The 13,165-nt window shown below is 34.8% G+C and overlaps 1 protein-coding gene across 11 annotated transcripts in view; it reads right to left on the reverse strand.

Annotated features, from left to right (window-relative positions):
- Positions 1–250: 250 nt before the first annotated feature.
- The window catches only part of STAG2 (STAG2 cohesin complex component), a 148,908-nt gene continuing 135,993 nt past the window's right edge, over positions 251–13,165 (reverse strand). For 8 of the 11 annotated variants that reach the window (XM_084870782.1, XM_084870786.1, XM_084870787.1 and 5 more), the window contains 5 exons: positions 12,740–12,929; positions 12,539–12,649; positions 9,523–9,649; positions 7,128–7,205; positions 251–2,174 (listed from right to left, as the gene is read on the reverse strand). In XM_084870782.1, coding sequence (XP_084726908.1) covers positions 2,151–2,174; positions 7,128–7,205; positions 9,523–9,649; positions 12,539–12,649; positions 12,740–12,929 — 530 coding nt within the window. In that variant the 3' untranslated portion in view covers positions 251–2,150. The remainder of the gene's footprint in view (positions 2,175–7,127; positions 7,206–9,522; positions 9,650–12,538; positions 12,650–12,739; positions 12,930–13,165) is intronic. The other 3 variants (XM_084870781.1, XM_084870780.1, XM_084870789.1) reach the window with 1 other exon arrangement.

Genomic DNA, 13,165 nt, shown 5'->3' on the forward strand with positions numbered 1-13,165 from the left:
TAAAGTGTTTAATCCTTACCAGATAAAAATTAAAGTAATAATGGTCATGGGTTTCTACTTTAAAGTAATAACCCAATTAGGGATTTAATCTCACTTTAAAATACATTATTTATGACAAATATAAAATGGCAATGTTTTCTATAAATTATTTCTATCCAAATATGTCAAAAGTGTGCTAATAGATATACTTTCTAAACCATTTATAACCACCCTTCTCTTTCAATTACAAAAGATAAAACATACAACACACTGTAGGTTTATTTTTATTCAAAAAGTTACTGTCTCAAGACATAAATACAAATCAGAAAACAGTACAATTAGGACAATAGAATGTGGAGGACAACAGGTTAGAGTAATATATAAAACATTTTTAGCTGGTTGAAAACAAAGCTGTAAGAACTGCTTTCACAAAGAAGTACTTCTTTCAAGAATGAGAAAAAAAATCAACTTAGGTTTAAAATCATATATACAGTCCTCTCAGCAGTTCTAGTAAATGCAGTGGTGTGAAAAACAACATAGGCAATACTTTTGCACATATTATTATTCGTTGATGGAAAATCTGTTAGACAAGCCTGGTTTCATCTGTTATTCACCATGATTTAATAAAATAATTGCATTTCTTTATGATCTTTTAGCTAACCTATGGTTTTTGGCTACCACAGCCCAATGCTTGTTGATTTTTGACTCTTAAGAACTGAAGCCTTTTGGTATTCACCCCCATCTGAAGATATTCTTGGATTGCAAGCATATTAAGGCATGGAATGATTAAAATAATATACCTCAAGAACTGAGAGACGACTGACAAAAGATAGATACACATGTAATATAAGTTAATATTTTGTTTTAAACGATGTCTAGCTGCCTAAGCCTCAGCAAAATGAGTTGATGTCAAAATGGCAAGTGGCCACTTCCTGTTTTAAACTAATTTATTTGTGAAAGGACATAAATGAAGTTTAAAGCTTAGCTTTCAAAGAATATTATGGGTTATGAATTCTATTATCCCATCTAATTTACATACAGAGGAAATGTACTGTAACCTGTTAGAAGTATCTTTAACCTGAAGACTGCTTGCAAAGACAGATAGATAAAACAATATAAAATACAAATTTAAAAATCATTTTAAAGCATGAACACTCATGCTTTTCTATTTTTAAACATTGTTAAACTTTCAATATATTTCTGAAACCTCATAATTTTAAGTTGGAATTTAAAAGTAAGAAAAAACTAAACAAACTGCGCAATTATAAAATCAGCACCAATTTATATATATATATAATTTTATTTAAAATTTAGATCCCTATTCCCACACTCTAATAAGCTGTATAATTTTTTGTTTAGAATTTTTCTGCAAACATACTACAATAAGCTTCTTTTATTTGGAGACAAAATACAGTGGCACTACTGGAAGGAATATCACAACATTACATTTTTATTTTAAAGGACAAGCAAACTTTCAGGGTTGATAATGGTATAAGCATGTTTGAGACTGGTTACCTTCTGGCAGTTCACTGCATCTGGATATTTCTGAAAAGTATAGAGAAGCTCTTGGATTTTAAAAATATCTTAAAATACATTTTAGATGAAAAAATTGTAAAAGTTCTGCTTATAAGTTTACTTTCTCCACAATTACAATATTTAAAAGAAAGCTTTGTTGATTGATGTTTTAAGCATTTAAATTTAGAATGCTAAAAACAATTCTATCCTATAATTTCAGGGTAGGGAAATAAATCCATCCTTAACTTTATTTCTTGGATATAAACAGAAATCCAGCAAAGGTCATCATTACTTAGTACACCCAGTAAATAAATGTGAGAGAATTCATGTCTGTACCAAATGTCTCTTCAGATTGTTATATTTTCTTTTAAAAAAGCATGAAATAATTGATTCAAAGGCCAACTAACAGCGCATAAATAAAATATTTACTTTCTAAGAAAACTGTAGCTTATCATCAAATTGTTTACTTGTCCTTTACTTTTTTCAGGCAAACAAAACTGCCCCTCAATGCACTTGATCTTGGTAAGCGTAAGCATGTCATATTCTCCTTAGAGAAAAATCTGTACAGAATTTCACTGTATCTACCACACTTTATTTTAAAATTTCCTCTTCCACTTAGAAAATGACTTCACCAGAGATTTAACTGTGTACGGGTATTAAAACATTGACACCCCAAGAACCTAATGAGAGAGAGGGAAAAAAATCTCGTTAAGATTGTCATTCATTTCTTTGTAAAAATATATCTGTGAATTATTACAATACTAGTTAACATTAATTTTAATAACATGCTAATAAAACTACTTTAAAAAATACCCCTTTTTAGATATGAAATTCTGAAATTAAAATGACCATTAATATATAATGGAATAACACACTTAATCAAGATGTTACTTACCCTGAAAAATATAACTAGAAGCAGGAACCATGTCTCAATTATGTTTATACATACCCCAATGCCTAAATAATGCCCTAAACATTGGCACTCAACACTTGAATGAACAAATATGCTTCTTGACATATACTTCTGGCACAGGTTTGCTGAAAATAGCTTAAGAATCTCTTGCAAACTTGGTTCTTTAAAAAAGCATTTGAACATGCAGACCAAATTTATGCAAGAATAATACAAATATGTAGAGAAAGTTTTTTTTGTTTTTTTTTTTTTTAGAAAATCTGATCTGAGTGAAAGGACAGAACTACAACTTTTAAGAAATCAAGTAAGTAAGGTGAAATTTGGGCAAACATACTTAATATTGATGCCTTCTTTTTTATACATTTCCAGTTTTCCTGGGAAAAGAACTGAGGTAAAATTGAATAATTACTTGTTAACTAACTAAAGAAAAGTAAAAGCAGATGATGAATGGAGCTACTCCCTCTTGTTCATTAAATAAGAAGATGCACCTTTGAGCTGTATATACTAAAAGTTAGGCTATTCAATTATAATTCCAGCACTTACTATGATAATTAAGTAATATTTTGAAATACTATAATAATCTAATAAAAACTGATATTAAAAAGTAATGAGTTAACACTGGGATTACAGAGGACTCAAATTAAATCTCACTTTAGCAAATGTCACAGAATTCATGACTTGTTTTGATCTGTAGGAATTGTGTATTTTCAGACCAGGAAACCAATATCTATCTGATTGCAGCCTCCCTGGAGTGAAACTTTAAGTAAAGTGTTTGGAATCCCCAGTGATGAGAACAAAGAAGATTAATGCACCCCGCTTCTTACCTGTCATCACCAAAACCACCACCACTACTACTCATCCTTTGTCCTCACCTTTTTTGGTTAGAGTCAGAGTTTGGGTAGTTAGAATGTTTCCACCCAAGAGGCCTAGATGCTTACAGGTCCCTTCTAGCTATAACACTCAGGACTCTGGGTAAGAGAAAGTCCAATGATGAAGCAGAGTATAAAATCTTATTAGCAATTCTTAGCATATGGTGTGTCATGAAGATGAACTCAAGTCCTTTCCAAACACAGTGCTTAACTAGAAACCACCAGAACAGATTTTTTTTGGGGGGGATGCAAACTGGGTTTTAAGTAGATTCTTCTACTAGAACAGTAACTGAGCTCCATCATACTGAACTATTCTTTCACCAATTTTATACTACAGATATTTGTACTAAGAGAATTTCAACACAGAAGAATAACATTAGTGACACATTCTCTTTTGTGCTGACCTAAGACTAAAAAACACTTAAGCATATATTTAAAAATACAAACAGCAAGCTTTAGTGTGTTATGGCAATACTGGCTCACTGGTAGCAGAAACAACCAGTGGTACAATGGATAAACCAATGCTGTTTCCAGATATAAAATTAACTAAATCATAAATCTAGAATCTTCTATTAGAACTGGGTATGAAAGGATTTAAGTTCCAACTTTACTATTGTTTTAACTACTCATTTATCACATGCTTAAGTAAAAACAGATGTAGGCTGTTGTATAAAGGGCAAACAGATTTTTGCATTAAATTTTTTCTATTTAATTTCTCAAATTATTATTGAGATAATGAGGTAAAATTTAATGTATATTTAAAAATAAGCTAATATATATACATACATATATATATATACACACACATATATATAGTCAAAGACTTCTAAAGATACATAAACCTTTAAAAACTGAGCATTCAGTTATGTGACTGCTGCCATCATGTGGAAATACTATAAAACTACAGACATGGATGCATGTACTCATTTTCCTGTAAACTATTATCCCCTTAACTATAACATATTCAATAAAAACAAGAATGCCAAAGGTTTTCCATAAATAATGACAGATTCCTATCTTTGGCTTCATTCAGACTATTTTTTTTCTAAATGTTAAATGACAAAAATATATAGACATAATTTACAATGCTATTTCATTATTTTAGTAATGTGAATTAAAGAACACCTTTTTGCAAATCTAGTAACTAAGAAAACAAATACCTAAGGTTTTCCTGACTTTAGATAAACACATGGGAAAAAAAAGGAAATCTCTAACTGCCTGTATCAATTTTGACAATAGTTAACTATTTCAATTTCTAAATCACTTTTCTTGGTGTTTCTTTCCAAATGAGGTTTGATAATACCCTGTTTCCCCGAAAATAAGAGAGTGTCTTATATTAATTTTTTTCTCCCAAAGTTGCAGTAGGTCTTATTTTCAGGGGATGTCTTATCTTTCCATGCGCTAGGTCTTCGGGGAAACACGGTAGTTTTTGGAAATATAAACAGCAGAGACAGCACAAGATTTTTTAAAATCAATTGGAACTCAGGTTGAATTACTACCCTGATACTAAAGTTGTGTTAACTCTGAGCAAATCACTGAATCACCTCTTAAGTCCAAGTTTGCTTGGATGTTAAACTGGGATTCCACCACCTTCCTTACAAGGTTGCTGAGAGGATAAAAATAAATTATGCCTAGCATAGTGTCAGGCACATAAGCTCTCAAATACTAACTTCTGCCCTTTTCATTTCAAAAGTGATAGTCAAGGTGGACTATAATATAAACTAGAGGACAGGGAGACAATCTTATTCACTTGAGCACAAACTTCTAGCTCAATAAATTGTTGAACTAATGCATTTCATCATACCTCTTGAAAAGATTCCTTTACTCATTACAATCACTACCTTCATGTTTTATTTAACAAATTGGGGAAAAAACATACTCCTAGTTTATCAGGGAATCATACACTTTAATATGCCTTTTAAACTATAGACTTATGGGCAAGACTAGTCCCCTATGCTACTCAGTATGGTCTGCAGATCTGAAGCATTGGCACTTGTTAGAAATGCAGAATCTCAGGCCACACTCCAGACCTATTGAAACCAAATCTACATAAGACCTCCAGATAATTCACATGCACATTAGAGGTTGAGAACAAAAGGATCCCAGATGGCTTGTCCAAATATTTCTTTCTATACCTGCTGCTCTATGAAACTGTCTTTTGGTTCAAATAACTGGTCTTACTAATATAATATTAGTATCAATTAGTCAAAATTCTTCTAAGAGCTATTTGGAAGTATATTATGAGGTGAGCAAGGGCAAGGAGAGAATGAAATCCTCACTGCCTGGAGTTCAGTCTATTGAGCATTATATCCTACCAGACCCACACATAGAAATTCATGAACTCGAGGGGAGAGGGATCCCCACAGTCCTTTTACAGTCTGAGAGCCCTCAGGGGCAGGAGGTGACCCAGCAATCAGGGGAAGGCTATGCCCCCATCACCTCTGCTGCTGCCACTGCCGGCAGCACAAGCCTCAGTGAGCCCTGGTTACCCGAGCCTCAGGTGGCCCTGGTTGGCTGGACAGCTACCATTTAAGGCTTGCCTATGCCTCAGGCTGGCCCCGAGTGGCTGGAGGGCCAAGGGGACTGGGGGACTCCAGAGGCAGGTACGCAGAGCCCACCTAGGGGCCAGCCCAGCCTTGCCACGTGCCTGCCACCCTGGCGGGGCTGAGGGGACTGGGCATCAGCATCTTTTGAGGGCATGGCAGTCAATTAGCATATCCCTCCTTATTGGCTGTGGGTGCCACCATCTTTGCGATGGTATGAGGATCAATTAACATATTCCCTCTTCATATTCATTAGATAGTATTACACCATACCAATCTGGTAATTATAAAAATAAAAGTGTATATAATGTTACAGAAGTTGAGGGGGGGAAAAAAAGTAGCTATCTGGAGAAGTCAGCAAAACTCCTTAAGTAATGTCAGAACCATTAAAGAAGAAATTCACTATAAGAGGAAGGTGGGCTGGGCAATTCTGACAAAGAAAAACTTATACAAAGTCACAGTCATAAAAGAACAAAATGTGTATGAGAGGAAGAAAATCTGGTATAACTGGAGCACAGAATACATGTAAGGAAAGGGCCAAGGTTAAGCTGAAGATGGAGCCAGATCACAAAAAGCTTTTTGCCAGGCTAAGGAGTCAAAATATTTTTCTTAATATCAATGGGGGATGGGGCAGAGAATCAATGAAAGACCTAAACTATATGTGAGAGAAGAATCCAATTTGTATTTTGGAAAGATGACCCTAAAAGAGAGATAAAAGAAAGGTGTAGCAGCAAGATCAATTTAAATACTATTGCAATGGTCCAAGTGAAAACTAAGGAGGACTTGAATGAGCCAAGGCATTGTCAGGGAAAATATAGTGGGGACTGAAATAAGAGGTACTTAAAAAATAGGATTGACAATTCTTAACAATAATCAATTATCTTAATACCCCTTCACTTTATTATCAGTCTTTAAGTTCTATTTTTCACTATGCCTTCAGATAACTATGATTATTATTCCTCATTCATTATATCCATCCATAAATGCCAAGGAAATCTTTCTGAAACAAAATTCTGATCATGCCACTCCCTCATTCAAAATCCTTCAATGGGCAACTCTAGCCTAAAGAAAAAGTCCAAATTCCTTAATGCAAGTCCCATTTGGCCAGGGATTCAAAGGCACTTAAATATGTCACCACCATTGCATCACCTTTCTCTCATTCTCTGGAAACCAATCCTGCCTGCCTCTTTTTCTCCTGTTCCAATTGTTTTTATCCATTCTTGATGTGCTGTCTCAGCTCTCCATCCTCAAACTTTGGGCTGCCTATGCTTTTGATTTTCCAATCCTGCAGTACATTTAAATGAAACCTACTGATTCATCCATAATTGAAGCTGGATCAAAGAAATCAGGCTTCAGTTCTGTTCTCTCTCGTCTGTTCTTTGATGGTGGCTAAAGGGGGGAAAAGGAAGAAAGTTGACAATTGCTTTATTTATAATCAGAAAATATTGAAATTAATTAGCATTAAATGTTCACATGAAACATGTAGTTGCAATTGTACCTTATAATAACTTAAATATTATATAACCAAACTAAAAAATGTTTAAATGAGAACAAAAGCAATTCATTAATGGAAAATTATCCTAAAAAAAAGAAAACTGGAAAACATTTTTTCGTTTTACTTTAAGAATTCCCCTGGAACTATTTTCCTTTAAAGGGACCAGATTACACTACTCTGAAGAGAGACAATGTAATTATTTCTTTCTGTTGCCCAGTCAGTGTGGCTCAGTGGTTGAGTGTTGTCCCACGAACCAGGAGGTCATGCTTAGGTTGTAGGTTTGATCCCCACCCAGTAGGGGATGTGCAGGAAGCAGCCAATTGATGATGTTTCTCTCTCAATGATATTTCTATCTCTCTATCCATCTTTCTACCCTTCTCTCTCTAAAATCATTGAAAACGTATTAAAAAATTTTTTTTCTTCCTGTTAAGATTTCATTGTGGTATACTGGGAAGTAGAATCAGACCTGGTTATAAGTCTCACCTTTAATGCTTGCTAGTTTTGTCTCCTTGGATATGCTAATTGTCTAAGCTTCAATCTCCCTCACAAAATTGAATGAGACATGTGGCAAAATGATGTAGAAGCATTTTGTATATGACAAAGGCCTAATCATAAATATGATGTAATAATTAATAAAGAATATAGCCTTATATATATATTTTATCTTCCAAGTTTAAGTAATTTTTTTAATATATATATTTTACTGATTTTTTACAGAGGGAGAGGGATAGAAAGCTAGAAACATCAAGAGAAACATCGATCAGCTGCCTCCTGCACACCCCCCACTGGGGATGTGCCCACAACCAAGGTACATGCCTTTGACCGGAATCGAACCCGGGATTCTTCCGTCTGCAGGCCAACGCTCTATCCACTGAGCCAACCCGGTCTCAGCAGTAATTTTATTATCTAATATGAAAATTCATCTCAATAACTGGGTAGTAGCAAGTTAATAGTGTGTGTGTGTGTGTTTAATCCTTGCCCAAGGATATTTTCCCACTGATTTTTAGAGAGCGGGAAAGACAGAAAAATATCGATAAGAAAAACACATAAATTGGTTGCTTTCTTCATGAGCCCCAACCAGGGTCCAGGCTCAGGAGGCACCTGCAACCCAGGTATGTGCCCTTGACCGGAATCGAACCTGGGTCCCTAGTTCCCCAGGCCAATGCTCTATCCACTGAACCAAACTGGCTAGGGCTATAGTTGTGTTTATATATATATATATAATTTCTGATAGGAAGGGAGAGGAAGGGAGAATCATTTATCAGCTGCCACTAGCATGCCCTATACTGGGGATCAAGCCCACAACCAGGGCATGTGCGCCCACTAGGAATCAAACCATGATCTCCTGGTTCATAGGTCAATGCTCAACCACTGAACCATGCCAACCTCTCAATAATGTTGTTTTAATGATGGTGAATAAATGGAAAATTATAAGGTGATATGATAGAGAATATTTCTTTAAATCAATATATTCCTAAATTAATCTGAAAATTAATCATCTTAAACTACAATATAATACCCTCACCAATCCTACCCTCTCCTCAATCCCTTCTCATATACCTAAAGACTTAATTATTTTAATTAATAATTAGAGGTCCAATGCACAAAGATTCATGCAAGAATGGTTCTTCCTTCCCCTGGCTGCCGGCACCACCTTTGCTCTGGCTGTAGCCACCTTTCCGCCTTCCCATGCTGCCCAAAGGGCCAGAGTGGCTGTGGTGGTGCAGAACACCTGTGTCCGTCGCCATGGTGACGATGCAAGAATCCCACCCTCAAATGCTCAGCGCCCGTGTATGCAAATTAACCCTCCATCTTTGTTGGGTTATCTTGCATACTCACTCCCAATTGGCTGGTATCCTTAAAGTTCGGTCAATTTGCATTCTTTCTCTTTTATTAATGTAGACTAAAGGCCCGATGCATGAAATTTGTACAAAAGCAGGCCTTCCTTCCCCCAGCTGCTGTACTGGTTTCCTGGGACCTGGACTTCCCCCTAGCCACCAACAGGCACCTGGGATCTGGGCTTCCCTCCCAGCCCCAGCTTCATCCAGAAGGACATTCGATCTAATTAGCATATATTATGCCTTTATTATTATAGATTTTGCAAAACTTACGTCTCATGGCAAGTTACTTCTCTTCTCTAATAAATATACAACTTAATTTCCAAAGGGTATAAACTTTGAAAAATGTTACAGAAATCACTAAGTTTCTTACCAAATCTATATCCATGGTGTCGAAATCCATTCCCTCATTAAGATCTTCAATCCTTCCTTCTGAGGACATCATAACATCTTCAACAATTGGCTCTTCATCATCTTCCATTAGGCTTGCACCACGCCGACTAGAGGAATATAAAACAAGGTCAAGATCTGAACCAATGTTGTAACTATTAATATGTTGGCATCAACTATGTGGCTCTCTATATATTCAATTCAAGCATAATGGAAAATGATGGAATTAGAGGTCAGGGAAAATGATTAGGCATTGATCATGTTATCAATGATGTCAAAACCCCAATGTTCGTTTGTCTAAAAATGCTTAAGGAGTTATGTTTATTCTACATTACTTCAATACAGTTAGCTTAATAGTTCTGATATCCCATATAAAAGTTCAATGACAATATCCCACATGGGAACAGATAAGATACCTCAAATCCTTTTTGACAGTAGGCAGGGTACAAATTAATAAACAAATATAAAACAGAGACCAGAGAAACAACATTTTCAGAATACATATATTTTCATTAATATATAGTGTTAATTTTACCCATCACTCACTCATTCACTCAGAACCTAATATACCAGGCACTCACTCATTCATACAATGCCTACTACATGACAGGCTTCAACTCTGTCCAATGGATGCAAATTAAAAAAAAAAAAAAAAAAAAAGATGAATTAAGACATGGTTCCTGCCCTCAAGGAGCTCACAATATACTATGGAAAACAGATAATTATGACAAAATGTGATACATATATTGCAAGAGAAATATGAATCAATTGCTATAATTATATACTGGAAGAGATTAATTCTGCTTCAGGAAGAAATGAGCAACCTTTATGATAAAAATTAGATTGTTTCCTAGGAAACTCTAAGACATACAGAAAAGTAAAAATTAAGACCAAAAATTATGTATGTTATTACATAATTATAAGGAATCAATTCAAATTTCAAGTTAACAAATTAGCCCAGATCAGCATAAGTCTAAGAAACAGTGAAATTGAGGGTAATTTCTTGTTCCCCAGTATGGCCAATGTTTCCTTCTTTTCTCACTAATTGAAAGATCTTAACCTCCCTACCTTCCAATTATTTAGTGGACACTTGCTTACAATTTACACAATACTAAGTTGAGTCTTAGTGGAGGCAACTATAAAGTGAAAATGTGTGCTTTGTGGACCATGTTATAGAAAACCAGAAATCCATTCTGTATTTCATTTGGAGTGTAAGGAAGATTATATAATATAAACTATTTAAAAATACAAAGAGAATCTGGAAGTATTTTCATTAATAGGGCAAATTATCATTACAGAAAAATTGTTGCAAAACAAAAATATTTAAAGTATCAGGTGATTGACCGCTATGATACAACAATCAAAAGATTCTTCCAGTGATAATCATTTAACTGGGATAATCTCTTGTAGTCACCAGGGAAGTTTATCTCCAGGGGAAAGTAAAACAAACTACAAACAAAAGAATAATGATAAATGGTGCTGAGTAATGAGATGCTGTGGAACATCTTGGGGATTGATGGAAAGTTTTCAGGGGAGAAATGTTGACCAAATGATTGCTGGTAGAATTCCAGAATGTTTGAACTGGTGACTGGTTGGAAGCTAAGAAATTAGCTGTTGAATCCAACATAAAATAAGAGCACATAGTAAGGGGAATGTGGCCATAGAAAAAGGAATAAGATAAATAACCAAATGACTAACTGTATAGATGTTGACCATATTAGACAAGTTGAGATCAGAATCTTATACATGTGATGGAGTATACTTTTTTATAGGTTCTTAAGATTGCCACAGATAACTGAAGTGAATTTAAATAAGATATTACTCATGTGGTAAATGATAATTTCTTAAGAAAAACAGGTGAAATTCTCATCATTTAAAAATTAACAAAACAAACTAAAATTTAAAAAGGTAACAATTACCGTCTCCCAGTATTAAAACATATACTACATTATGTTAAAAATACAAAACTTTCAAACTCAAAACAGTAAATAATCAGTCATCATATTTTTCCCTTTGTGCCAATCATTTAAAGACTGACATTTCTTTTGAAGCCAAAGCTAATAAAGATTTATAAAACTCTTAATACAGATTCCAGTAAAAACAAAGTATATAAAAGTTAAACTACAATTTTTTTTGCATTGGACATTGACTCATTCAATGAACATTTATCACTTTTTATGTGCCAAGCACTGACTGGCAATAAAGTGGTCCCTGCCCTTGAGGAGCTCACAGTCTACAGAAAGGGAAAATTCATAAACAAACAACTATAATACAATGTGGTGAGTACTACAAGAATATATAAATATAATGTTATAAGAGCATGGATTACCGCATCTTCTTGTAAGGTGATACCTGAGCTTGTTCTTTGATGGTGATTTTACCCATTTCCAGGGAATGGGATATGATACTAAAATGTAGGTAGGGGCCATATTTTGAAAGATCTTGCATGCCATGAGCTAAGGAGTTTGAACTTATCCTGAAGGCAGTGGAGAGCCATGAAAAGGTTTAAGTAAAAGAGTTACATGATCGGATTTTTATTTTAGAATAGTAATTCTGGATGGTGGTGTGAATGATGGAGTGGTGGTGGAAGGAGTGAGAGGGGGAATTTGGTGAGAGGATAAATAAATTTTAAGGGAAGAAAACGAGTTAGAAAACTAACGTAATAGTTCAGGTGAGAGATGAGGGCCTGAACTAAGGTGGGGAATCAATTAAGAAGTAACAAAACTAGACTTTTAGCTATAATTTTGTGTACCAAAGTAAATAAGGATTCAGATTTAAATTTTTCCAACAGATCAAACTAAGAGTGGTTCTTTAGCTAACTAGTTAATATTTAATTTTAAAAGTTTCTTTTTCTGTTGGAAAGACCAATTTTCAGTTCCTTGATTATTTCAGCTTACTCTAGAGAGTTTGCTGAAACTTTTAGGTAAGGCACACATTAAAATATGTTCAAATGAATTAGTGCACTTCCTAGACTCAGACAATAAGGCACTCTCACTTACATGGCATGCTGAAGATTAGTTCGTAGTTTAACATAGCTCATTGCTGCTCTCTCCTGTTGTTGCCTTGCTTCCTCTTGCTGTCTTTGAGCTAACATCCATGTTACCTGCGTGCTTCAAGGAGAATTTTATTCCTCTTTTAACTTAACTTTTTTTCTATGTAATTATAAACTTGTAGTACAGAAAATAATCAAATGTACTTACTTATAATCAAGAGGAGTTTGATGATGTTCAGTCTGCATTGGATAAACACCCATGAAGCTATCCTCAGGTCGTAATCTTTTGGGTTCTCTCATAATTGTTGAGGTGAGTTGTGGTGTCTGCATCATAACTGGGGTATGCAGTGTTTGCTCTCTGCTTAACCACATACTGTCACTACTACTGCTTTCTTCAGCTGAAAGACAAAATCAACAGCAATGAAATTCAGTCACTAATTTTGACCAATTAGATGTCTAACACAACCTGTTCAGGTCAACAAACACCTGTTTATTACATGCTAAGTGCTTGGAGTAGAGGGATACAAAGGTACTTAAGGTGCAGCCTCCATCCCCCCATCCTTACATTCTAGTTGTGAAAAAAAGAAAACACAGGCAATTACAACACAGTGTGGGAAATGCTAAAAGAGAAGGA

This window comes from Pipistrellus hanaki (genome assembly GCF_964339955.1).
Source record: "Pipistrellus hanaki genome assembly, chromosome: X".
Lineage (NCBI taxonomy): Eukaryota > Metazoa > Chordata > Mammalia > Chiroptera > Vespertilionidae > Pipistrellus > Pipistrellus hanaki.